This window comes from Epinephelus lanceolatus, chromosome 1 (assembly GCF_041903045.1).
Source record: "Epinephelus lanceolatus isolate andai-2023 chromosome 1, ASM4190304v1, whole genome shotgun sequence".
In the NCBI taxonomy this organism is placed as follows: domain Eukaryota; kingdom Metazoa; phylum Chordata; class Actinopteri; order Perciformes; family Serranidae; genus Epinephelus; species Epinephelus lanceolatus.
In genome coordinates, this window is record NC_135734.1 from 31,581,879 (window position 1) to 31,609,230 (window position 27,352).

Here is a 27,352-nt window from a genome sequence, read left to right on the forward strand (position 1 = left end):
CATAAGTTTCTAGCTGTAATATAGAGTTCTCCAGGGATGACATTTTTCTGTAGGCCAACACAAAAGTTAGCATCGCACTGGCTCCCACAACAAAAAGCCTGTGTTCCCACTGGATTTTGGATTATTGCAGAACATAAGCTCAGTGGCAAACAAATGTTTGATACTTAGAAGTTTCATTCAGCAAGATAATCTTCAAAAATGAACACAACTTTTATGATTGAAGCCTAAATTCAGTTGCCAAAAGTAAAAAGCTAACATTAGGCTATAAAAAAAAAAGACACACTATAGGCCTACTCACCTGACCTAACATCGCCACCATAACAAGACTGTAAAGCCATGTTCAGTGCAACTTGGCGTGATGATATTCTGTAGTCTCATTTAGCCACTTGTTAGCAACCCCCCTTTATAGACACATTGAAGCTTCAAAGTTCACCAGTGGGGTATTTACTGACATATTTTACGTTGGAGAACAAAACGTAAAAGTCTCTTAAGCTTGTGTTAACCGCAGACCTTATTTCAGGCATCTAACCAAAAAACCTTTAGAAAACCCATCGACTTTGAGACAAGGGGAGCCATGAGTGGTAAAATGCTAACTCATTTCCGAGTTTTAGGGTTCATTCCTGGTATATTTTATTGTATTATTTAGCTTAGTTGGCTGATTTATCTGCATTGCGGTCCACACAGGGATGCAATGGGGCGGTGAAATGTGATGTTAAAATGGGGCTCAGACGTTGACCAAAAACATATTTTTTGACCATATCCAAACTTTAGATGATGCTTGATCAGTCAAGGTGCTTTGTGGCAAGTGGCAGACACACACTAGCCGGTGACAATGAAACTACAATAAGGAGCGCTTGAGCAACACTTCAACAGTAACTCAGCGATAATGTAGATGGTCACGCTGCTGCGCTGTCGCTCCAAGTGTGAACACAGCATTACTCACATTGGGCTCAGTTCTACAGTGAAGTTAATAGTGGAAATAAACCACTTCCATTTTTATGGGGACCCCATAGAACTCCCTCAAGGACCTCTGGGGGTCCCCAGACCACTGATCGAGAACCACTGTTGTCTCATTACAATACCTCTAATATTTTTTTTCAATATTATGTTTACATGGTGCATACTCTTCAATAAATGTGTGTTCCATCAAATTATCAAACTATCATAAAGCTTTGGTAGGTTATTAGTGCAGAAACGTGTTTGTTTCTGAGATTCTGGGGGCCATAGTGGGTGCACAGAGCTCATATGAATGTTATTTAATCAGAATGCATTGAAAAACTATCTGTTTCGATGTTTACCATACAGCTTCTGGTAACTTTAATAGGCCTGTATCTGGACTGCACCTTGCTGGATGTAACAGAAACCCATTAGCAGCTCATGTGTAAATGGGTGGTAATCTGCTGACACCTTGTGGTTAAAAATAAGCACTACATCCAGTCTGATAAGCCCTGTAGAGATGATGCAACCAACAGACTTTAACAAATATTAACCTGCATGTCTAGAAACACAGAAAATAGTCACAGAAAGCGAACTTTGCACTGGCTCAGCTACAGAAGAGGAGTCCACATAGCTCTTCAGAACAGTACAATCATCCGTTTTAAACCTGTTAAGTAATTTTACGACGCTCCCTAATCACCACTTACAACGACCTCTGCCCTTACTGGTGTTGCTAGCTGCTGTACTGTAGCATGCAGTGGGTACTAATAACAGGACGGCTGTGCACACTGACGCAGAGTCACGTTATTACAGGCAGGCTTACACATTTGCCGAGGTTTGTAGCTCGTCGAAACATGTCGTCCTCTCAAGCTAAGCGGCCGGTGTCCGTACTGGGAACTATGGCGTTCGGTGGGCGAGCCGACGCCGAGCAGAGCCTGGAGATGGTGAAGGCTTTCCTGGACAGGGGGCACAACCAGGTGGACACAGCCTTCATGTACGTGGATGGGAAGTCAGAGGCGGTCATAGGGGGCATGAATCTCCCAAAAACAGGTATATCAGAAGCACTAATATCCATAATAACTTTGTACTAACGTTAACTGTGTTCGTGAAGTGAACTAACGGAGCTGTCACTCATGAGAGAACTCACCTGGCGGTTGGCCCCAGCATGGAATTATGGGTACCAAACCTGGCTCGAGCCCCTCTAACCAACGGCTAATGTTAGCTAACGTTAGCACCAGTTAGCCATGTTTTTTGCCATTTTGATGAGTTTTTCTGGAACAAAACTTCTTGTTTTAGGGAACTGTTTATTTCATGTGTTTATTTATTTAATTTGAGTGTACCATGTACAATATTACACATAAATGTTTTCATTTGATATATATTAGCATAAGAAAGAAGCTAGTTTTCATCTGCAGTCATTTAAATTATGTTTATTATGTCAATAATTAACATGCACACAGTGACAAAAGAGGACACATAATGTAAAAATGGTTCTTAACTGGGGGTCCAGGGGCCCTTGAAGGAGTTAAACAGGGTCCTCAGAAAATGGGCAATAGTTTGTTTTCACCATTCAGTTCACTAGACAAGTGAGTCCAATTAGGGATGTAGGATTATTGGATTTTTTGCTGATATCCGATATGCCCGATATGTGACACCTCATTTGACCGATAACCGACACCGATATTGATACATCCACTTTTCTCCTTACCTAATTCTAGTGATTATCAAGTCTCTTTTGTAGTGGAGTTATATCATGCATGCACACTGTTATCATGATGGCCCACCAGCAGATGGAGACATGAAATACAGTACTTTTAAATGTAATTCAATTCATGCATTGGGCAAAATTAGAAAATGCATGTTGACTGATGACGCACCGATATTGTCAGCATGTTGGCTGATTCCGATATTTCATTTAAAAGCCAATATCGGCAGATACCAATGATGTGCCAATATTATCATGCATCCCAGTTACGTCCAAAACAAAAGACCAAAACAAAACAATGAAATAATTGAAGGAGTCACAGCAGAAGTGTAAAAATGAAAGGGTGGCAACGACCAATAAAACTAGTGTTTCTAAAACACAAAATAACTATGTGAAAACAAAAATGCACATCTGGCATGTAACAGTCCCCAAGTCCAATCTGATAAAAAGTCATGAGTGGGTATTCTGATCATAGGTTTCACTCCCTCCTCCACAGTTATCCTCAACTGTAGCTGACAACTACATTATACTGCTCTTAATCATATCTAACAACCAAAACATTTTCAGATGAAGGTCGCATAAGTAAATTCTTATCAAATGGGGGTCCCTGACCTAATGTTTATTAATTTAAGCATTCTTGACATGAAAAAAAGTTGAGAACCACTATACTAGAGTCAGACAGAGGCTTGTTCTGTAGTCACTTGTGCAGGTCAATAATGAACGTACACACAATGACAAAACAAGACACATAATAAAGAGTTAGTCATAGCAGGACGTCAAACATCATGTCAGCAATTACTGTTAGACAGAGCAGGAATATTTGTATACAAGGCAGAACCAAGAAAATGTAGATTCAGTGGTTACAGCTGGGTAGCGACAAGCAGACTTACCAGGTATTGTCTTAATTGCACATTATTATTGCAATTGAATTATCGCATGCATTTGTTGTACTTCATACTGTGAAGTTTTGCATGTTCCTTGGCACTGTTTTGCACATTTCTGCACATAACTAACGCTTCTAAAAACTGCAGAGTTCTTTCGTTACTATTTCGTTACCATACATACTTTTTAGTACTTGTTCATATTTTTGTGTAATTTTCTTCTTTTATATGTTTATGTCTCTTGCTTTAATTTAATTTTCTTCTTTGGAGTTACTTGGTAAACACTGACATCTACAGTTACAGGCCCAGTGTTTTACCTCCCAATACTGTACATGGTTTCATTAAAGATGTGCTGTATACAGTATTTGTGGATCGGGACGATGTCAATATGATATGGAAAAACTCTGAAAGAGAGCCCGTTGAAGCTCTGGAGCCTGTTTCAAAATAAGAACAGGGACATAAATCAGAAGCCCTGGGAACAAGTATATCATCATTGTACTTTTATGACTGTCATTATCATGATTTAGTCTGATCATTAACTGCATTAAATAGCCCGAAGGTATATTAGACTTTTAATATCATTTGATAACCACACCTCCAGAGAATCAAGAGGCATAAAGACTGCTGATAAACAATCTGAATATGACATATTTTAATCCAGTATTTCCATGTGACAGTAAGCATAGCAACCAAAGCTAACCCCTGGGATGGGAAGACGCTGAAGCCAGAGAGTGTGCGCTCTCAGCTGGAAACCTCCCTTCAGAGGCTGCAGACAGATTGTGTGGACCTCTTCTACCTCCATGCCCCTGACCACCAAAACCCCATCCAGGATACCCTCAGGGCCTGCAACGAACTCCACAAAGAGGCAAAGAGACCTACTTTTCTATGAGTTAAAATTGTTGCTAGAACCTTTCCTTTAACATGACACAGCAAAACGATGACCTTCAATCTTTGTCCACAGTGTTTAAACTGTAAAATCAATTGATGTAGTGAACATACTTTGTTGGTCATGTTTCATTAAATGATGATTCAATGTTTTAATGTCACCATCAGGGAAAATTCAAGGAGTTTGGCCTATCTAACTATGCATCATGGGAAGTGGCTGAAATTGCCACCATCTGCAGACACAACAACTGGATTGTTCCCACTGTGTATCAGGTATTCCAGCACCTTTTTAAGAACAGCCTCATAGATTGGTTGCATCATAGAATGAGTAAGCTGCTCAATGCAATGTATGTCCATGTTGCATCAAATTCTTTTCATGCTATCATGGTCATAGCAGGGTGAGAAATTCCTGTGTTTTCATAGTGAGCGGATAAAGCTTTATTCTTTATTCTTTTTTAGGATCCCCATTAGCTTCCACAAAGTGGTTGCTAGTCTTCCTGGGGTCCACACAAAAATTCAACAATAAAAACAGACAAAGGATAAAATTACACTATATAAAATCAGAGAACACATAACAAACGAAAATACAATAATCAGCAGATAAGTGAAGTCACTCTGCATATAAATCAAACAACAATAACCAATTTAGTCGCAAATACAGAGTATTAGAAGAATCACAAAAAGATCAAATCAACAGTTCATAAATTAGTGATAAATAAATACAGTTACATTCCATCTACTCATCTATATAGGACTCATCAATTTGTGTTTAAGTAACTTTTTAAAAGATAATCTCCTACTGGTGTGTCGAACATTAAATGAGAGCATATTCCAAGCCAAAGAAGCTCTATAATGAACAGTTCCCATCATACAATTTTTTTGTGGTTTTGGCACCACCAAATGACCTGTGCTCACTTGTCGAGTGTTATGTCCATGGCAAAAACCTGAAAATTCTATCTGTTCACGAAAAAAATACGGTGTACCATTCCATACAACATTATGCATGAACATCAAAAGACAGTATTTTAATTTATCCTCAACAGTTAACCACGATAATTGTTTATGCATCTCAATTACATTGGCACGGAACCAGAACAATGGAGAACTAATTGGTCTGCTCTACTCTGTGCAATTTGAAGTTTTTCACAGCAACACTTGACCAAATAACAGGGCAATACTCCAAATGTGACAAAACAAGTGACCGAACAACATCACACATAACAGAAGATGGAACATAAGCAGAGCATTTCCTTGAAATTGCAATGCCCTTTCCCATCTTCGAAACAATATGATCAATCTGATCAGACCAAGACAATAAATTATCTAATTTACTACAAATTACTTCAATGTCAGTACATGTAATGTCATTCCGTAGCAAAACTGGAATGTGCTCCTGAACGTAAAATGCAACACGACCACCATATTTGTCCCTGTCCCTTCTGTAGAACCTATAACCTTCAACAGCCAACTCGGAATCATCAGAAGTATTATCCAGGTGTGTCTCAGACAGTGCTAAAACATGAATATTATTAGAGGAACAAATAGTGGTGATTTCATGAACCTTGTACCTGAGACTGCATATATTTAAATTAGCTAAAATCAGTCCTTTCTTTGGCAAACTTAATGACACAGATGTAGTTATGTTCTTTGAACCCATAAAATAATAAACATAAACAAGTTAAAACAAGACAAACTCCTTTTATCCAAAAACAAATGGAAAAAAAAGATTAAAATTGAACTTTAAAGCACATTAGGCCAGTGACTGACTTTGTCCAGCCCTGGGGGTGATGACCAGCTTATCATACTTCAGGTTCGCTTTATCACCTCTCTCTCTGGCAGCTTTCAACTTCGGCCACAGCTCTTTCCTCCTCAGTTGCACAGCTTCAGAGAAATCTTCGTTAATGTAGCTCTTAGTGCCCTTTAATTTCTTGGCAGAAGAAAGAATCCACTCTCTGTCTTTAATGCGAAGAAGTTTGACCATAATTTTCCTTGGCCTTCCCCCCTCCTGGTACTGACCAATTCTCTGGGCACGCTCAATGTCCATATTTGTGCCATCTAGGCCCAAGTCTTTTGAAAGCATTTGTCGCACCTTTTTCTCTGAGTCACTCCAGTTCTCTCCTTTCTCGTCTGCAATGCCATCGATTAAAATGTTTGTTCTCCTGCTCTGGTTTTCAATGTAATCTAGCTTGGTGAACATTCCATCCAATTCCTGCTTGGAATTCATTATGGTTGTCTCAAATGCCTTTATCTTTGTCTCAATCTCAGTGCATCCCATCTTATTCTCTTCAAACTTTTCTTGGGTGAATTCCAAGCTGGTCTTCGGCTCCTGTACATCTCTAATGACACCATCCAATCTTTTGTTAGTTCCATCCATGATCAGCTGAATGAAACATTTAAAGTTGTCCTGCTGCTGCAGTAACATCTCTTTGTAAAACTATTTCTGCTGCTCCATTAACTGGGAGAGTACACTCATTGTGACCACAGCATCATCCTCATAATGGGATGTTTTAGCATTTTTAGGCAGCATGATTTATCTTACCAGGATGTACCGGGAGTTGATTAAAGTTGCAGATGTTGATGGAGACAGGTCTGTTTGTCAGAGGCCTAGTAGGCCCAAAAGCCCATCAACTTTGGCTGCAGCCACAGACTCAGCAAATGGATGAGATATTGTCCACAATGTTGAGACAAAGTATAAATGCAAAGCAACTTGAGTCGATGGGCAACTATATTTGAGAGTACCAGAAAGGATTCAGTAGATTCTGGTTAGATTCTCAGAGGCCAGATTCTCAGAGTAATTTTCTGGCAGCCATCTTGAGCTGGCAGTTCTGATAAAGCTTTTGTGTAACTGCCCAGCCAGAATTGCAGTAGTTTTTGTTGAGGAAAGAAACCATGGTTAAGCCTCAGTAACAGTACAGAGACACGCAAAGTGGCCTCAATGCTTCTTCCTTCTTGACCCCCATGTTACATTTCTTTTGTTTGCCCACCTTGCTTTTGCTTGAATTTACTGTCTTTGGCTGTTTTCTGTACCCTAACTTAGACTCTTCCAATCGTTCACAGGGAATGTACAATGCCACTACAAGACAGGTTGAGACCGAGCTGCTGCCGTGTCTGAGGTACTTCGGGATGAGATTCTACGCATACAATCCTCTAGCAGGTGTTGTATATCCTCCTTCTCTGGTACAGCGTGCAGTTGTCCTCTAAACTGTTTGATTCAAAAGGAGAAACTCACAGTTGGTGATATTTGGTGCCCAAAAGATGAATCCTAATGATTTTGGTGATTCCCTGATTTTCACTCTAGTGCTGAAATGTCTCAACAGCTACTGGATAGGTTTCAATAAATTTGGTACACACATTCAGGTTCTGCTTTAGGAGGAACTGTAATCACTTTAGTGATCCCTTGACTTTACATCTAGCACCATCATCAGGTCAGACTTTGTTTATGACCAAATACTTGAAAAACATTCTGACATTATCATTTACTGCTCCTCAAAGCACCACTGTGTCTACGTCCAGCCTCAAAGAGCTGGCACCATGGCCGTAGAGCTATAGCTACGATAGCTATTGAGGAAAACAAAAGCACTATCCTCTTGTTTTGACTGCGGTTGACACACTGAAATCACTTTCCTGGGAGATCGTACCTGGCAGCAGACAGAATTGCATTGTGAATGCGAGGCTTAGAGGGGACCAATCTGGTCCAATCTGGACCCTATAACCCTTACAGCCCCTGGGAACTGTTGGGCGGCAGACAGGGCAGCTCTCCAGAGGGTGGTCAACACAGCACAAAAATTTATTGGACACCCCCTGCCCCCCAAACATCTACAGGTCTCGCTGCCACAGCAGAGCCTGCAGGATTGTTTAAGATAGTACTCACCCCTTTTACCACCTGTTCACACTGCTGCCCTCTGGAAGGCGCTACAGGGTCCTGAAATGCCGCACCTCCAGACTAAGGAACAGTTTTTACCCCACAGCTATACACAATCTGAACTCTACCCCCCAAATCCCCATTCCTCCTTCCCTCCACAATAATTTTAGCCTTATCCTATTTTAACGTATAGGTATGTGTGTGTGTGTTGAGTGCATAGAACAGTTTTCTTTTATGAGAGACAGCAAGTTTCATTGTGTGTGAACATTAGGGGTGTAACGATACATCGATCCACATCGATTCACATCAATTCATTGATTAACAATCCGATTATATCGATGCAAAATGAAAACATCGATCCATATCGTCATCTTAAAGATACACATTTATTTTGAAATTCACATAGCCCGTCTGTGTCACCATTTCTGGGCAAGCGCGCCTCCGCTCAAACAACAAACAGAGCTCAGAAATAAAATGGTCAAATCATATTCTAGTTATTTTAGTGAGTTGATGTAAATGATTGTGTTAGATGGGCATATGATATCGCGTCATATCAATCGCAGGCTCCTGAATCGAATTGAATCAAAATCGTATCATGACAGACTTTGTGATATCGGCAAACATCGTATCGTCATCCAAACAAATCGATATAATATTGTATCATGATGAAGCTGGTGATTTACACCCCTAGTGAACATGCAGTGACAATAAAGGCATTCATTCATTCAATCTTAACGCTGAAGGTGTCATTCTATATCCATCACACTGGGTAATCAACATTTACTTGCAGAATCCAACATAATTTTAGCTTGAATTCTGACATTACTCCTCTGCAGGTGGCCTTCTGACAGGAAAGTACCATTACCAGGACAAAGATGGTTCCCAGCCTGCAGGCCGATTCTTTGGTAACAACTGGGCTGCGGCATACAGGGACAGGTGATGACCTTCAGTTTACCTTTGAAATTCTCACAAGTGATTTAATTTTGTTGCATGTGAGGTATTTCTACATGTCCATACACATCTTCATCTGATAAGGCATAAAGTAATTGTAACTGTGCTCTTCTTTATCAGGTACTGGAAGCAGAGTCATTTCGATGGGATAGAACTTGTCATTAAGGCCTTAGAGACAGCTTACGGCTCAGAGAAACCCACCTTAACGTCTGCTGCTATGCGCTGGATGTACCATCACTCCCACCTTAAGGTACCTATTGCACATCGGTAGCTGCAGTAGATTGTTTTGTGAGGTGTGGGGAGTTTACAATATGCAACATGAGATTATCAGAACGTCTTTGGGGTATTGTTTCTCACTCTGCAAAGAAGTTTGGATTTTTATGTCTTCTAAACAAAGATGGATCCTCCTTAAAGGGGCCTATAACAAATTTTAGGTTCTATTATCTGCAGTATCATGTCTTCACACACTTACATCACATTTTGTCAGTGGTCAAGCATGCATTATATGATGATGCGGCACATTTTGAGCACTATCCTTTGTGGGATAATTGTCAGTTATTTGTGTTCATTTGTCACCAAAATTTAAAAGCTCAGTCTGTAGTTACTGGACACGTTACAGCTGTGTTCACATGTAATTAGAGGCATGAATTTTAAAACCAACCCACACATCAGCCGGGAAAATGTTGAATCATAGCTGGTCATGACGTGTGCATATGATGTAACGTCACAACTCATTCCCATCTGAAAGGAGCGTCGCTGCATAGTGAACCTCAATGCTAGAGTCAAATGCTGAATTGGTGTGTAGATGGAAAATGTTTCGTGACATGTCTTCATCAGAACCACATTTTGGTGTGGCAGCATTATGTTTTCTTTGACCACTGAACCACCTGCTTTTTCAGGGCGATCTTGGTGACAGCGTCATCATTGGCATGTCGAGCATGGAGCAACTTCGTGAGAACCTGGCTGCTGCAGAGGAGGGGCCTCTGGATGAGAGAGTGGTCGCCGCTTTCAAGGAGGCCTGGAATCTGGTAGCCCACGAGTGTCCCAACTACTTCCGCTGAAGAGCCAAAATCTCAGGCCAATCAAACTTCATGCAAGTTTACACTAAAAAGAGATGGCCCATTTCCCTTACTTACATCCTTTTACCTTTTTCCTAAAATCACACTTAAAATGATTTTTTTCTTATGAATCGATCAACTGAGACCAGCCTGTATTAATGTGAAGAGCACTTCATTGTCAATGTACAAATGTAAAAATGAAAACTCTGGATATTTTTTCAGGAAAAAAATAACCTTCTCTGGAGTCTGCCTTAATGAAACTGTTACAATAAAAAGAAACTCAATTTTTCACATAAAAAAAGTGTTTTTTGTACAGTGAATACATTGGATGAGTTGGGTCGTCACACACAAGAACGTGCCGATTTGTTTGGGCTGAATGGCAAAATTCTTGCATGCAATACAACCCTTTTGTTGACAGAACAAGTGGCATCTCATGATTACATGTAGGGGATTATTACATCTTTTGACTCCAGTCACCAGTGTTTACTGAAAAACAATTCAGCCCAAAGCTAAAATTTAAGGTTGACAAACATATGTTCATGTTTGGGGGGGTGAACAAAGGACACAGGGAGAGAGATTACAGACTCCAGGAGCAGCACATGCTGTCAGGATTAAATGTTTTCAACATCAAAGTCCCTCTGCTATTAAAGGCTGGAAAAACTGACTTAAAAAAAAAAACAGATGTGTGCAGACGTCTGTCCATGTAGATGTTTTATTCTGCATCATCCTCTTCCTCTTCTTCGTTATCCTGCATAGACTCTTCCTCACCAGCAATGTTCTCAAACTCGCCGGTCTCCGAGTTCCACATACATTTGATCTGGACCTTGAATTCTGCCATCTCGATGCCAAAGAGTTTCTATGGACAAAAAAGGAGCCAAGTTGAACAGTTAGACAAATACAACACAGCACAGTGTCACAATCAACATTTTCTCTTTTTTTTCCTCTTTGCATTACACTGTCTCGTATCTAGATTGTATCTATATATGATTCAACCTGATTATATTTACACCTGGTATTGATAAGTGTCTCCAGTGTCCACATTGAGATCCTGCTTGAGATCTGATTGCTCTGTCCAGCTCAAACAACCAACAGTTGTAGCTGCACTCCACCATTTGCTTAGTCATTGCTTCATAAATGGCTCCATTGCTACATCAAGTGTCACTTGTATACTTTCCTCAGGCCAAATTAAAAGCAGACCCTTAAGTCTCGTCTTCACTCTATCCGCAAGTGTCTCGAACATCTGTAAGCATTCTGCTTTTTTGGTCAGAATTTCTATGTGGAGGGACAACTACGTGAGTTGATTTTAGCGCTGGTCATCGTGGACTATATTACTGTCATTGTTCATTTTAGTCAAACCATACAGTTTGAAAACGAGGCGCGGCTCCAACTAGAAAACAATGTTTTGATGCATTGGATGTGCTGAATGTGCATATTAAGGCAGTACAGGAGGAGGTGCACATTCATAATCCTCCAGGACTGTAACATGCTCATGTTTAACCCAAACAATGTGTCATGTGACTGCAGTTGGTTCGGATCGAGGTGGGAACACGTTCACCACAAACAAACCGCACCAGAGTTCGTTTGTAACCAGACAGAGACCACCTCTTCAAGAAGGTCTTGGTCCGGTTGTTTTGGTGCGCACCCGAGTGCAATTGCTGTGTTCACACCTGCCCAAACGAGCCGCACTGAGGGAGCAAATGAACTTGAGTTTGATTGAACCAAACAAAACAGGGCAGGTGTGACAGCACCCTGAGTGCAAGGTGTAAAGGGGGTCAAACAGTAAAGAACTCACCAGAATACGAGCCTGCTCAGGAGTTAGCACGTCTCCCTCCTTACAGACTTCATGGTCCTTCAGCAGTGTCACCACTCCTTTAATAACAGATGATAAAAAAAATGTGACTATCAGGCATCATATCCAACTAACTGATGTGGAAACAATGAATAATGTTAGTGTTTATGGTTAATTCTTCAGAGGAGAAAGGGGAGTCACCTGCTGCACTCAATCATATGAAAAAGTGTTGCCTGTAGGGATGCACAATAATATCTGCACATCATCGGCCAATATTGGCTTTTCAATCAAAGATCGGGATCTGCCAACATGCTGATATCGCTATATCATCTGTATCGGCCAATACCAGCCTTAAAATGAACTATCAAAATCAGCCAACGTGAACATTACATACACTGAAAATTATTCTATTTCATGTCTCCATCTGCTGGTGGGCCATCACTATAAGAGTATTCATGCATAATAAGACACACCAAATCAGTAACAAAAAAATGGTCCTCAACAAAGGCATTTACTGTAGTTTGAATGGCATCTGCTAAAACCTACATTATCCAGCTGCTTTAAAAAAATCACTCTCCGTTTCAAAAGAGAAAACATAAGTAAGTAGTAAGAACCAATGTGCTTGGAGCTGAGTGCCACAGACTGGGTAGAGAATTCAAGAAGAATTGAAAAATTGACTATAACATTGTTGTTGGTTAATTTTTTCATGGGATTCATTGACAAAAATATATTAAATATATATTAAAATATATATATATTAAAATAATGACAGCCATGTCCTGTGACTGTACCTTTCTTGAGGGCAGTGGGAAGTCCTAATTGCCTCAACTGGGGCTCCATTGAGTGAGGAAACTGTTCGAGGGGTCCCTCATCCAGAGTTATGTCCATCTGTGCTTGGTTGCCTGACCGTGCATAATCCGTCTCTTTGAAATGACTGAAATACCTGTGGATAGAGAACACCACTTTGTTAACTAATGAAAAATATTTTGAGAATAACTGCAACTGTAGTGCATCAAGTGAAGCTTTACTTACTCCTGTACTTCATCCTTTGTTTTATTTGTGAATAGCACGCCCACTTCTCCTCGTAAACACTTGGTGATCTGCACATTATCAATAAAAATGTAAAGACTTTGCAGAAATATTGTAGTGCATTATAATCAGCTCACCACGAACTCATCTATGTGAATTTTATATCCTCTCAGGGATCAGGAAAGCCACCTTGATCACTGAGGATCCTTCTCGCCCCCTCCACCACTCCTTCACTGCCATCAGGCAGACTCTACAAAGTCCCACTGGGACTGGAAAAACATCTACAAGAAATCCTTTGCACCACCCTGAACAGCCTAAAATAGACACTGCAGTTCCATTACATCTCACATCTCTGATCTCACTTACCTTGTGCAAATTATCTTTGTATTCGTCCGATTGTCCTTTACCCAAGGCAATCATCATGACTTTATTTTTCCCAAAGAAGAACCTGTGGAAGAGAGGAGAGTCAAGCCTCTAACTTTCAAGACACTTTGTTGAATTAATTTAAAATGTCACATCATGGTTACCTGCTGTGTTTCCATGCTGCCCTGATGTCTTTCAGTTTGTTATTCCTCATATTGGCCACAGAGAATATGAACAGGTTTCTGTAGGTGTCTACACATTTCCGTAGCTGAGAGTACAAACAGGTGGAGAGTTTAGTGTGAAACATGTCAGCAGCAGCAGCAGCAGCAGCAGCAGCTAACGCTAGTTAGCATAGCATAGCTGACAGGACACTCACCTCGTCTATTAACTTCTGTTTTGACTCCAGTCCTTTCTTGACTGTTTTCGTTAACGAAACTGAGAGGGGGATAATGTGAAAAGAAGTCTGTTAGCCATAAATTTAACTGTCATAAGCCAGCAGTAGGCTAACTGCTAACTGTAGTTCCCTCAGAAGGAGAAGCTAACGTTAGCTTGTTGGCTAACTTTCGTTACTTTTCTGTTGTGGCGGTCAGCTGCTACATAAAAGCGACCAGTTAATATGTTTAACCGGTTAATATGTTTCTGATTTATAATATTTAAACGGCTATTTGCTTACTTTTCTTGTCCCTCCTTGACTTCGGCATGGTTTTCTCTCACGATGTCAAAGCTGCAGGCGCACACGTGAAGTGAAAGGACCCCAAATGTTTCTGTTTGGTGAGGTTGTCCACGCGGTGCCTGACTACAAAAATAAAATAACTTTTAATTAAAATATTTATAAGTCACCAGTGTTGCTGCCTGGTGTACAGATATATTCTGCTGCTCCTAAATAAATATACCTTGAGTTAAAGTCATATTAGCCTTGATGATATGTCCAAATAATATTCCATATAAATCAGGCACAATAATTAACAATGATTTGGTAGGCTCTCCTGTGTGTGTGCAGTATATACAGGTTAAAGGCTGTACATTGGTATTATCCAGTCAGTTCTATTATTTATACATACATTCCTGATATGACTGACAAATGCACCTTCTGTAATGATATGGTAGAAACAATAAAACACTTATTCTTTCCTCTGGACTGTGTTTCAGTCGGATCTCCAAAGACATTTTGACAAGAACATTTCACTCAAAGAATCTGATATTTTTGTTAATAATAGTCAGAAATCCAAATTTCTCAAAAAAATAACAATGTGTAATTAATTTGCTCATTGTCCTTAGCTAAATTGTACTTAAACTTAACAACATACTTAAGAAATTGCCCTTGTATCCTTCTTTCAAGAATTCAGATCCAGATATATATCTTAAAACAATATCACACTTAAAAATATGGAATAAATCTTAAATATCTTTCAGCTTTATAACCAATTAGATAAACCCTTGTGTGTGCTCATATTCTTGTTGTCTTGCCTTGCCTTATCTTGTCCTGTCTTGTCTTGACATGTCTTGTCTCGTGTTGCTTTCCACTGTGTGTGCAAACTGAATGTAGTAACCAACAGATTTATTGTGTGGATACTGTTAATACAAAGTTCAAAATGAAATAAAAGAACATCACATACAATAAACATACAGGTAAAGGCAGTATCAGTATCAGATTAAATAGCCCAACATATACTGATTCACATGGGAGCAAATGTTTAAGTTGCATACATTATCTTAGTAAATGACATTTTTATTAAAAGCAACAATTTTACAGTCTTTCCGAGCTGTCAAATTCATTTTACATCTATATATAACCTGTCATGACATGTCTGAAGTAATAGAGATGGTGGATGGATTAACCCACTAGAGGGAGCTCAGCCAAAGCAACAACATGCAAGTACAGCGAGCACTACATCACTTACCATACAACTTAATATCTATGTTTAGATGTATTAGATTATCATTGTTATTATTATTGTTATTATTATTATTATTGTGGGCCCTCATGAAAGTGTTGCCCTTGTCTGAAGTCCTTTCTTTGATTTTGAGCCTGCCCACACATTTTAAAGTGATATTGGAAAGATGTTGCAGACTTATTAGGAGCATTTGCTCTTATATTAAGTCACTTAACTGCTCTCATATCCAGAGCAAATAATTAAAAGTCTGAGAAAGCTTAACAAAAACAGCTACAACATATCCACAAATCCCATATTTAAGAATGAACTCATTGGCTCTAAACATGATATAAGGGAGCCTCAAATTCCCTGCAAAAATTGTGGTGATACACATGCACATAGACCGTCTTTATTGAGTGATATGGTAAGATAAGAACCATATTAATCATGGAGGGGAAGTGTGTGTCGCAGAGAAACTGATCAGAGAAGATTACAAAAAGGTAAAACTGCATCATAAATCAAAATGCAATAGGCCTGGATGAAAGTAATGAATACATAGAACAACTGTACAATATATTGAGATTTAAAAAACGATAGACAGTACAGTACCCCAGCAAACATTAATGTGCTTTAGTGACATAAAGTAGGCCTTTACATGTATATAGATGTATGCAGCTATTTATCTAACCTTTATTTAGACAGGAAGTCCCATTGAGATTGAAATCTCTTTTACAAGATGGACCTGACCGAGGTAGCAGCCGATCAATACACATTAAAATGCAATCAACACATTAAAATGCAACAAATACAACATATGATACAAAAATACACAATTAAACAACAACTATTCAAACATTGTGGCCTCTCAAGAAAAACAAGCACATGTCTCTGTCACCACATCCTTAATGATGCCCTCAAATTCATCAGTGGATGTAAGTATTAAAAAGCAACCACTTGGAGGAGCGTAGCTGGTAACTACCAGGGTGCAGAGAAAGGCCAGAAAATTGCCCACTATTGCTTAGTAACAATATATGTGCTTATTTATATTGATGTATATGAAATATAGGCTATAATATATTAATATGAGCATCAGAAAAAAATTGTCTTTGCAGTAAAAACAACACACAGTAGACCTAGAATACACACACACACACACACACACACACACACACACACACACATATATTTATATGAATTCATTATACCCTACATAGTCACATAATAATAATAATGCATTTTTATTTATAGGCACCTTTCAGGACACTCAAGGACACCTTACAAGACACAGTAAAAAAAAACAAAAAACAAGTAGCAATGTATCCATAGATCGTAAAAACAACCAATTCAGTGATATACAATAAAAGTTAATAAAATGACCAGACAAAAATCATAATTATAAATATTAGGTGAAAATCATCATCATCAATATGTGTGTCACCATTAAATTAGAATGCCAGCTTGAAACGGTGTGTTTTCAAACAGGATTTGAAAGTGGAAAGGGAGTAGAATACATTAAAAAATAGTGAGTCTCCTCATAAATGTTGTATTATTATTGTGGTAGAAGTTTGTCAGTGATTCAGCAATAAACCGTTGGTCTGTAACAAGTTAAATCCTTATTATGATTATTTAATTATATGCGTAAAGACCACATGAACTGAAAACGCATTGTTGTTAGAGTCTACTTCATCCTATTAATAAGGCTTATTATGTTTATGCCCTCAGCCAGGATGTGATCCTCTCCCTGCTGTCAGAGAAAGAAAAAGGGGGAGGGAGGTAGGAGGGGCTGATGTGGGTGATAGTGCCGAGTTTAGCACTTTGCAACATGATCCGCGCACACCACGGAGAGGCCGGGCTCTGCGGTCCTGCATCCTGCCATCCCACCGCACCACATGGAGACCGGATAGAGCCACAGTGAACTGAACGGGGAATGACAAAGAAAGAAGGTGGACCATCTTGGCTATATGAACCCACTCAGCATCAGCAGCTCCTGACAAAGCAAAGGCAAACACAGAGATGAGGGTGACGGGAAGTGCTGCTGCTGCCTGCGCTGCTGCTGCTGCTGCTGGTGCTTATTGCGGTCTGCGTCAAACCCCTCGCTCCTTCACAAGATAATGCCCTCGGTGCCTCCTAAAGGACTTTCTGGGTTTGTGATTTTCCTGCTGCAGGGGTCCAGATCTCGGGGTGCAGCGGGGACAGTGATGATCGCCCCATCTCCTGCTTCTCAGTCACTGTCAGCATCTGCATTTTAAGGAGAAACTCGTCCTGAGGGAGCGGGCTTCTGGAGGAATATGCAGAGATAAAAAAAACATTTGTTGTTATTGTTGTTGTTGTATACAAATCAGACAGAGCCATAATTGGATTACCGGGTTGTTATTGTTGTTGTTTACCAACATGAACTCGCAGTTTTTCTCCGACACTCCACCCGGGGCGGTCTGCAACGTCCCCGCCGGATCGGGCGCGGTGACCAGCGCCCTGCGAAATGACCTGGGCTCCAACATCCATGTGCTGAAAACCCTCAACCTGCGCTTCCGCTGCTTCCTTGCCAAAGTCCACGAACTTGAGAGGAGAAACAAACTACTGGAGCGCCAGCTGCAGCAGGCTCTGCTCAAATCGCAGTACCGGCACCTCTACGCCCGGGAAGTTGCGGTGCAGACGGACGGTCCCGATTCGAGACTGCCGGGCACCATCTGGAGTTTCACCCACGTCCGGAGGCAAGGGGAGCGCTTTGAGACCGTGCACGGGCCCGGGGTGACGTGGACGCATCCAGACGGAGTTGGGGTCCAAATAGACACCATCACCCCAGAACTGAGGGCTCTGTATAACGTGTTGGCCAAAGTCAAGCGGGAGAGGGACGAGTACAGGAGGAAGTGAGTACAGACAGATGTTAGTGTGCATGTTGATGTATGTGCTGCATAAAGCTGGCAATCAGTGACAATCTTTACGCGTGGTTACATCCTAATATATCTGGCCATATATCAGTCACGTGCAGGGGAGTAGCAAGGGATGAAAGGCCCTGACAATGTTGTCATGGGCCCCCTTTTCCCTTTTGGGCCCCTCGGATCCCTGTCCTTACACTAGCCTCGCAGAACTGAAAACAAGCACAAATGTCACCACATACCAGACTATCTTGGACGCACTCAGTCCCTGTGGTACATTTACAGGAATATTCCAGTCATTTACCCTTAAGCCTACTACTGCAGTCACTCATATGCCAGAAGTTTGAGGGTTGACTCATTCAGTGTGGTTGCAGCACTCTATGAGCCGAGAAGTTCTTCTAATGTGGCGATAAATCAAATCAAGACACATAATCAATATTGCTCTTAAAGATAGGCTCATTTCTAGCACGTTAGATTGTTTACATTAGAGCTGAGAGAACTAACTAAGTTACCAGCAACTTTTCTGATAATCAATGAGCTGCTTAAGTCACTTTTTAGAACAGAATGTTCACCAGTGTGATGAATCAAGGCATTTCTCTGAGTATCTTAGAGTGCTGGACTGTTGATCGGACGAAACAAGATATTTGAAGATGTCACCTTGGGCTATAGGACTTTTTTCACAGTTTAGACATTATATATATCAGACTAGTAATTACTCAAAAGGTTGTAGCACTGATTAACTCTTAGAGATGATATCTGAGCTGGTCAGGAGATCTAAGCTGGTTTCATCTACCCATCGCTGTGTGACTCCAGTCGGATCATGTCTGGGCAAGAATCTAGCGATATGATACGATTCAGCATATTGTGATAAATTGCAATACTGTAAGCAAGGTGACATGTGGTGATGTTGTGTACTCTAGTTAGTTGTGCTCCCTTTATGTTTCTGCCAGTTTCAAAGGCTTTTGGTGTTTGTGTATGCGCCAAGCAGCAACCTCCGGGGCTAAAATATGAAGCCAACATGGAAGTGCCAAAAACTGCAGTTCTTTGAATGGCCACTAGAGGCTGGCTCCAGCAAGCATTCAAGTTAAAATGCCCAACTTTACAACTGAAATAAACATGTTTACCTCCTGGTACAAAAAATAGCTTTGGTCTCTATAGCTAAATTCGACACTCCTGACAACTGTACAGGGGGTGAATTTTTATATAACTCACCCTTTTATGTTTTATTAAGGCTTAAAGTTATGCATAATTAAAGGCAGACCACTTTGTGACAGTCTATGAATCAGATCCAACCCTCGCTCCTCCTCAGCTCTAACCTTTCATCCAAATTTGGTCACTTCTGGCTCCAAAAACCAACAGATGACGTCATGGCAGCTACGTCTATTATGTTAGTCTATGGTTTGTGCTAGCGATATCTTGTTACGTTGGAGTGGAAGCATCAAATAGCTGAAGACTGAATATGAACCTCTGCCTCAAATCTTTGTATGTAAACCATTAATTAAAAGTCAATACAGTGTATTTGAGGATCTATACAGTATCGGACATACTCAAGTGTATCAATGTTTTCTTAGACCCCTAGAAGTCAGTGTGACTTTTGCTTCCCATGTGGTTTGCCAATGTCACTGTCGCTCATCTGGACAGTATAGCGGAGAGATGACAGACATCACAGTGACAGAGATATGGTACTTGAGGTAGTATTTCACATGAAGGACATCAGAGCTGAGCTCAGCATCTCACAAAGCCGTTTATCGTGAATTGATCTGATCCTGTTTCTCACACTGCTCTGAGGAAATTCCTTCGCATGGATCAGTCTCCACCAATTGTTCTTCCTCAGACACATTAATTGTGTTTCCTTGAGGACTCACTGCACCGCCCCCGGCTGACCCACGTCACTGCTGGCCTGCTTGGCTGGCTACTGGAGGGGAGACATGCCAAGCAACCGCCTGCTTCTGTTTGCTGCCATGATTTAAGCAGAGAGGCATTTTTACAGGCCTCTGTCTGCTCGGTGAGGTCGGCTATGACGAACGCCGACTTCCCTGTGAGTGCACTGACTCAGTGACACAGAATGCGCGTGCTCTCCCACTCCTCTGGGAAACTGGATATCCTGTCCAGTCATTCTCGGTAACACCACCATATCCTTTTTTTTGTGCATTTCTGCCTGGGAAGATGGACGGCAGTGACTGGGACGGCAGCCAAATTAAAAACTGCTGCAGCTCAAGTCCAAAATTTTGGATTGCCTCTGGCTAAAGTGGGAGCTCTTGACTTTATAAGGCTATTGAAACAGCCCTCTCAGTTGCATTTTAATTAGAGTTTTAGCTAGAAAAAAATTTATAAAGCTAATGCACTTTGCTCATTCGCTCATGAGACCTCCAAACACTGGCTGTTGAGTTGTTTGTTTCCTATATGTTTCAGTCATTATTTCTACATTAGTAAAGGTATTCAAGGTGTTACATGTGTTTATATTTTTCTCTAATAACATCATGAAGTACCAGAGTGTCAAACATGTTCTTTACATTCTTTTAACGTTTATACAAGTGAGGAACAAGACACATTTCTAGCCTCTTTTATTGCCCAGTAATCATGGTAATCAATCTCTTTCCCTGCCTCTCACATTTGTTCTCCGCTCTGAGCTCAATAATTACATCACTGCTGAGTTCACCTCCCAGTTGTTTTCTCCCCGTCTCCCAGTCTAAATCCTCTTTACTACAGTCACGTTTCAGCATTCAGTCCCCGAGCCCCATCCTGCCATGCCTTTTCTCTTCTGTGCTCTTTGTGTTCGGCCATTCCTTCGTCCTTCACTCCACCCCTCTGAAGCCCCTCTGCCCCTCCGCTCTGTGTCATACAGACTGCTTTGTAAGGCATCCTCAGTCCCGATGGAGCCCCCCTCCCATGCTCCCACACTGCCCCTGTGATTTATTAAAGCTTTACCAGTGTGGACGCACACAAGGAGATGGATGGCCACCAGGTACGCTTCTGATTTGGTCACTTGCGTTCATGCCACGAAGCACTCGCTTGTTTGCTTGCTGTCATTTTTCAGTTCGCCTCTTTCTGATCAGGACTCTATTTTCTGAGCCTGAGGCAGAACAGTGTGATTTGTCTTCGCTGTTGTTTGTAACAGTCATTTATGAAGTTCAGAGGCCGCTTGAATACATGAAATATAACCAAAAATATATTTCTCAGGACAATAAATAAGTGCAAGATGAACTAATAAATTTGAAGTATTTAACCACTTAAACCCCAGTTGCCCCCTTAAATATACCCTTAAGCAGCATTAAAGTAGAAACATAGCACATATTCAGTGTAAACAAGCATAAACCTGCGTACAGACATTAAGCACTCTGTTATAGCCACAGTATCTGACAGTGTAAATTGCTTTGAAAATTTAAAACCACTTGCATCCCTGTTTAAACGTGAACACTAAATAGTGTTCATGGAAACCTTTAATAGCCTATGCAGTCTAAGAGACAGAAAAATAAACTTTACAACCATTTTAATTTGCATGAGAAATCAATATAAAATGACTGGGACTATAAAAGACAAAATTCTACAAAACTTTTAAGTGTGAGCAGTGATTATGTTTATCTTTAATTATACACATTTGCTTTCAAAACATTTGCATGTAAGTTTTATCCAGAGCAACATAAAAAAGTAATTTATGGAAATGCTTCACCCACAAAATGACCGTTTTACTGAGCATATCAGTCATGCTGTGTTACCTTGAAATTGTGAGGAAAACTTTGTTTCCTTTACATGCAACCACAGAAAATGGCATGACATTGATTTCGTGACAACAGCAAAACTATATCAAAACATCTGCAGTTTCATTTAACCAGTCATATGGTCAGTACTTCTTAGAAAACCTTAGTATTGGAGTCTGGCTTTGAAGAGCGCATAGATAAATTTCACTTTCAGTTTTAAATACTAAGGTTTTTTAGTGAAAATGTTGTGTTTTAGAAGTACTGCGCACACGACTGTATAAATAAAACTGATTATACTGCATGAGTTGTGTGAGAGTTTCTAAATGGATGTTTTGATATAGTTTTGTTGTTAACATGGTCCCTGATCAATCACTGAATCATATGTTTGCCATTTTCCATGAAGGCATGTGAGAAAAACAAAGTTTCTTCACAAATTCCAGGAAACACGGCTACTGATGACTAACTGATTTACAAATGGTCATTTTGTGGGTGAAGTTTCCTTCAACTTAGATCTTCAGACTAATATTACAAAATCACATTTGAGTACTTTTATCAGATGAGTTGGTTTAATTTTTCATTTATTGTTTCATATGAATTTTTCATAGGGTTCCAATGTTTTTTTGTAGCCTCTGAAATTGTACTTAAGTGGAAAAGGGCAGTTTTGTCAGACAGGCAAAGACACAGATTGAGATTAGGGTTGCATATGAGATTTTCACGGAACGATAACCGTCTCAGAAAATATCGCAGTTTCACAGTATCATGATATCACGATATTACAGAATTATTATTATTATTATTATAAGTCAAAATGACCCTTAAAGGACTGAAAACATAGGGGTTAGATTTTGTTACACAAACTTTTTATTACTGTAACTGAAATTGAAACCATTTTTTAAATGAAAGTGTGTGTAATAAGTAAAATAAAATTGAGATCGACCACTGCAACCCTATTTGAAACTCTGTGTAAGTCTGTGTAAGAAGTCTCCCTTTTGAAAATAACTAAAATAAAGTTAAGATTCTGTCATAGATAAGTAAATGTACACACAATTTTAATATCACGGTGCTCTTCAAACAGGTATACTGCTGCAACCCTAGTTGAGATTGACATGTATGTTTGTAAAACAGTAGAAATAAGTGTGCTGCTTGTTAACATTCGGATATTTCTGCAACCATCTACAGGTATATTTCTTAGTGCGGTCGTTAATTTCTCCAAAAACCCTTCATTGACCTCAATCAGCTCTCGATTATACAACATCCTTTTGGTAGAGAACAATCTTGTTCTTTCACAGTGACTGGAAGCTCTTTAACCGATTAAGTCCACATTCTTAACTAAGTTTTATTTTTCACCATCAAATGTGAACATGTGCTTGATCACACACACACACACACATGCACACACACACACACACACACACACACACACACACAGTCCCTCTCTCTGTCTGCAACATACAGTACATACACAACAAACTGTCCAGACACAGGCTTCATAAATCAGACCGCCAGCTAGCTTACATGAGCGTCCACTCAGTGCCACAGTGTCTGGACTGTGGGGTTACACACCTCTCACGCTGACAAACGTGCGAGCAGAGGAGGATGGGTAAGGTCAGCGCCAGTGCGCTCATCCACACTGCTTTTATCCCGCTGTCTTGCATCACTGTGAAATGTATCACCAGGGGGTCAGTGAGTCTCTGCCAGTAATTGCCACCAGCATGCGATAGTGCTTAAGTGGCTGACGGATATATCTGACAGTCAGCAACAAACTGTATGTTAACTAAGAATAGAAACTGTCTGTTTGGCTGTGATGGCAACCTGTAGGGTATATTTGTTTAGTATTTACATGTTATACTGCTGGTGCAGAGATATCGCACGCGGCTGTATCTATTATGCAGATTGCTGCTCAGACTACAGACAGCAGTTATGCTTGTGCTAATATGTTTTCACAGAGCTGCATGAATAAAGATAAGAGGAGTTCTTTGCTTATTCCAAAGAACACAGCACACAGCTGATAGTTTACATGTGTTCCTGCGGAAGAGGGGTGATGTGGGAGGCAGCTGTCGGGATGATTGCACAGGCAGAAAGACAGAGATGCAGAGAGCAGCATAATTTACATTATTATACCATTTTAAGGTGCAATGCAGTGTTTTAAACACACTTTAGTGCTAAAGGACACATCAGCTGTGTAAGCTCTCTGCCCCAGTTGGGAGCTGAACCAGAGATCAGCGCTGAGGCCTCTCCTAATTGGTTGTTTATTCCATCAGTGAATGGAGGCCAAACAACTGTCCTGCTGGATGACAATGTGGGCGCTACAGAACGTATAGTGAACCCGAACAGCCTCTGGCCCTCCTGGGCATGTTCTTCCTGCATGAATAATTCACGCACTGCTGAATTTAGCTGTGCGTGGATCAATGCAATGAGAATTCACTGAAGACGCTTTTCTGAGGCTTTGATCTCTCTTCCTGCTTTAAAAGAGGTGAAAGGCAGAGCTGAGCATCTCTTTTGAAAGTAGGATTTGGAGTCGTTGGTACTAAACTGACTAATTACAGGGTGAGGTGGGCTGTGATCGCAAAGCTGAGGGCTGCATTGTGTTTCCAATATCATATTTCCCCACAAAGAGCAAACGTGCTGCACTGATGAGCTCTTCGTACCATCTCTGTCTGTCTGGTGTTGACCTGCCCCTGCGTTTAATCCAGGCCGTCTATTCAGGAGAGGGATTTTCTCTAAGCCGTCACCTAGCACTGAGGCTCCAACCTCCAGCCAGCCCTGCACCATATCCTGGCACGCAGCCGCCGCACTGAACTGGGGCCTCTCGAAGTGGAAGACTCCCTGCTGCTGAGATACTGAGAGAGAGTTCAGTTCACTAAGATCATTGAGCTCCAGATTAGAGCCTATATTGTTTCTCTCTTACTCAGTCTTCCTGTCTGTGTGGTGCGCTCCGCTTAAGCTCACAACAAGCTTTTGAATGTGCAGACTCTAGTACTACTATAGGTCATCTTTACTGCTGAGGCAAAGTCTTCATTTGTAGAGACCATCACTATTACAAGCCTTGCCTGTCCTCAGTGGAAACATTTAAAGGGACAGTTCAGTCTAAAATTAATCTGTAGAGCTGTTTATCAATTTAGATTGTTTGTGTTAGAGTTGCTGAGTGTTGGAAATATCGGCCTTAGAGATGTCTGCCTTCTTTCGCATATAACGGAACTAGATGTCACTCAGCTTGTGGTGCTCAAAGCACCAAAAATGCTTATTTGAAAAACTCAACAGCAACGTCTCTTTCCAGAAACCATGACCCGGTTACTCAAGTTAATCCGCAGACCTTGTTGTGAGCAGGCATGATGGACTCATGGGTAAGAGGCTTGTGCTGCTGGCAGTGGGAGATGTAAACATTAATGCCGTCCTCCTCAGCTAAGCTGTAACGTTAGCTAGCTCAGTGGTGCAAGGTGAGCTAGCAGTAGACGCACACTTCCTTCTGCGCGGTGACACAGTTGGTGGGTGTAGTTCGGTAGAAAGAAAATAGTTCCTACATGAAACTGCTCACAACAAGGTCTGTGGATTATCTTGAGTAACCAGGTCATGATTTCTGGAAAGAGTTGAGTTTTTCAAATGTAGGTTTTTGGCGCTTTAAGCACCACATGTCGAGTGCCATCTAGTTCTATTATATTGGAGAGAAGGCAGACATCTCAAAGGCCGATATCTCCATCACTCAGCAACTCACACCAAAACAATCTAGACTGATAGACAGTGCTACAGGTGAGAGGGAAAATATGTGTTTTTGATTTTAGGGTGAACCGTCCCTTTAAGGATGTATCTTATTCCTCTGTGCCATAGACCTCCATTGTTGTCCAATAACATGAGTGCAGTAATTTATTTTGAGTCAATACCACATACACGTCCTGCTGCTTTATCGAGACCAAGGGGTCAGGACACCCGAAGGGGTCGAAAGGTAAATCTGAAGGGTCCTGAGATTATTAATAATTCAGGAGATTATGTATTTAATCCATTTTATGTTTTTGCTTGATTCACAATGCCTACATTAAGTTTGCTTACTAACCCTTTTCTTTCTTGATGATGTAACTTTTGTGTTTGCTTATTAGGTTTATTGAGGTGAAATTCCTTTTAAGCCCCTCTGGGTTTCTTAAATCTGGCCTGCACACCTTGTTCTTCCTTTGTTGTATTATTTCTGTTTTCCTGTTTTGCGCAAATAAACCTTTGTAAAAAAAAAAAAGCGAAACACCAGAGGCAGGATAAAAACTCAGAATAGAAAGCAATTTTAGATCCATCAATAAATAAGTAAATAGTTAAGTTAAAATGAATAAATAAGTAAAGAAACAGAAGAATATGCCAGCTAAAAAAAAAGATTAAAAAATAAATAATTACACAATATTTATAAATACAAAATTTAAAGATAAGTAAATAAATACATTGGGGAAAAAATAGAAAAATAAAAGACAGATAAGGACAAAGATAAAGGATTACAAGCCCAAAATGTTAAGGAAATCCGCACCAGAGCACCTAATGTGTATTAATCCGCAACTAAAAATAGTCCCAAACAAATGCATTAATTACCTATTTATGAGTAATGTTTGCTAAAAACTACAGTGCCCTCCTGTTTTAGTGAATTACTGAGGCTTTTTTTAAATCTGAATATATATTTTTGTGACATGTTTGTAAGGATTTACATCTCCAGTAGGAGCAGTTCGGGCCTGAGTGCCACAGACAGGGCAGGAAAGTAGGTAGGATGCAATGCTAGACTAATGCATTATTGGGTTTTGTGTGTTCATGGGATTTGTTGACAATGAGACGAAAATCCTTTAATCCTTTAAGGAACATGTTTGTCTGTGGACTCAGACCATTAAGACTTTGGCATCTGCAAAAGAGGAAGAGAAGAGAGAAGAAAAAAACTATTGATCTAATTGAAAGGTAAATCTGGGTGATACAATGACGCGAGTGTGTCTCCACCTCGGCCTTGTCATGTCTTTGTTTCTCTCTGTGCCTGTGTCTGGAGCTGCTGTGCTGTGCAGCTGTGCTTGATTATTCATGGGTATCGATACAGCTGAGAGCAGTGGCACCGTGCCATATTCAAAAGTGCAGGAATGCACCTGTCTTCCATGAGCTCTGACTGCATTGGGCGAGTGTACGGTTTCTGTGGGTTCGGTTGGTGAACTGTTCTGGAAAGGCACCGCTGCGCCTTGCAGCAACTGTGTCCTGAGGCAAAGCAGGAGACGTACAGTTTGACAGGTCATGTACATGTTGCTGCTGCTAAGTCCATAATCATCACAGCTAATCTTTATTTACACCCAATAATTTAACAAGTGTATTTGCCTTTCTGTTCAGACCTGCTGGGTTTGAAAAGCTTTTCTAAAGGTCTGGATGTGCTGACACAGCAAACAGACTTAATAACAGCTGTATCTCAAAAGCTTGTTACTCCAGAGGAAATGCTGGTTTGCC

At 40.5% G+C, this 27,352-nt stretch overlaps 3 protein-coding genes across 3 annotated transcripts in view; 2 read left to right on the forward strand and 1 right to left on the reverse strand.

Moving 5' to 3' along the window:
• Window positions 1-1,553: 1,553 nt before the first annotated feature.
• Window positions 1,554-10,579, forward strand: akr7a3 (aldo-keto reductase family 7, member A3 (aflatoxin aldehyde reductase)). Its single transcript, XM_033626759.2, has 7 exons — window positions 1,554-1,986; window positions 4,200-4,387; window positions 4,576-4,680; window positions 7,465-7,561; window positions 9,106-9,205; window positions 9,341-9,470; window positions 10,120-10,579. Exons 1-7 carry the CDS (start codon window positions 1,689-1,691, stop codon window positions 10,279-10,281), a joined length of 1,080 nt encoding a protein of 359 aa, XP_033482650.1. The 5' UTR covers window positions 1,554-1,688; the 3' UTR covers window positions 10,282-10,579.
• On the reverse strand, window positions 10,563-14,229 carry mrto4 (MRT4 homolog, ribosome maturation factor). The gene is made up of 8 exons (XM_033626760.2): window positions 14,133-14,229; window positions 13,836-13,894; window positions 13,624-13,727; window positions 13,463-13,544; window positions 13,100-13,167; window positions 12,859-13,010; window positions 12,071-12,147; window positions 10,563-11,134 (listed from the first exon to the last, which is right to left on the reverse strand). The coding sequence occupies exons 1-8, from the start codon at window positions 14,158-14,160 to the stop codon at window positions 10,991-10,993; spliced, it is 714 nt and encodes a 237-aa protein (XP_033482651.1). The 5' UTR covers window positions 14,161-14,229; the 3' UTR covers window positions 10,563-10,990.
• Window positions 14,230-17,175: 2,946 nt separating this feature from the next.
• iffo2b (intermediate filament family orphan 2b) overlaps window positions 17,176-27,352 on the forward strand; it is a 44,261-nt gene continuing 34,084 nt past the window's right edge. Inside the window, exon 1 of the mRNA XM_033627273.2 lies at window positions 17,176-18,200. Within this exon, the coding sequence (XP_033483164.1) occupies window positions 17,725-18,200 (476 nt within the window). The 5' untranslated portion in view covers window positions 17,176-17,724. The remainder of the gene's footprint in view (window positions 18,201-27,352) is intronic.

Coding starts and splice junctions, on each gene's coding strand:
- mrto4 (XM_033626760.2), bottom strand. CDS start 14,160: ATGCCGAAGTCAAGGAGGGACAAGAAAA. Junction 13,895..14,132: donor GTCAAGGAGGGACAAGAAAA/GTAAGCAAATAG, acceptor TCCCCCTCTCAG/TTTCGTTAACGAAAACAGTC. Junction 13,728..13,835: donor AACAGAAGTTAATAGACGAG/GTGAGTGTCCTG, acceptor TTGTACTCTCAG/CTACGGAAATGTGTAGACAC.
- akr7a3 (XM_033626759.2), top strand. CDS start 1,689: ATGCAGTGGGTACTAATAACAGGACGGCTGTGCACACTGACGCAGAGT. Junction 4,388..4,575: donor GCAACGAACTCCACAAAGAG/GCAAAGAGACCT, acceptor TGTCACCATCAG/GGAAAATTCAAGGAGTTTGG. Junction 9,206..9,340: donor GCTGCGGCATACAGGGACAG/GTGATGACCTTC, acceptor CTTCTTTATCAG/GTACTGGAAGCAGAGTCATT.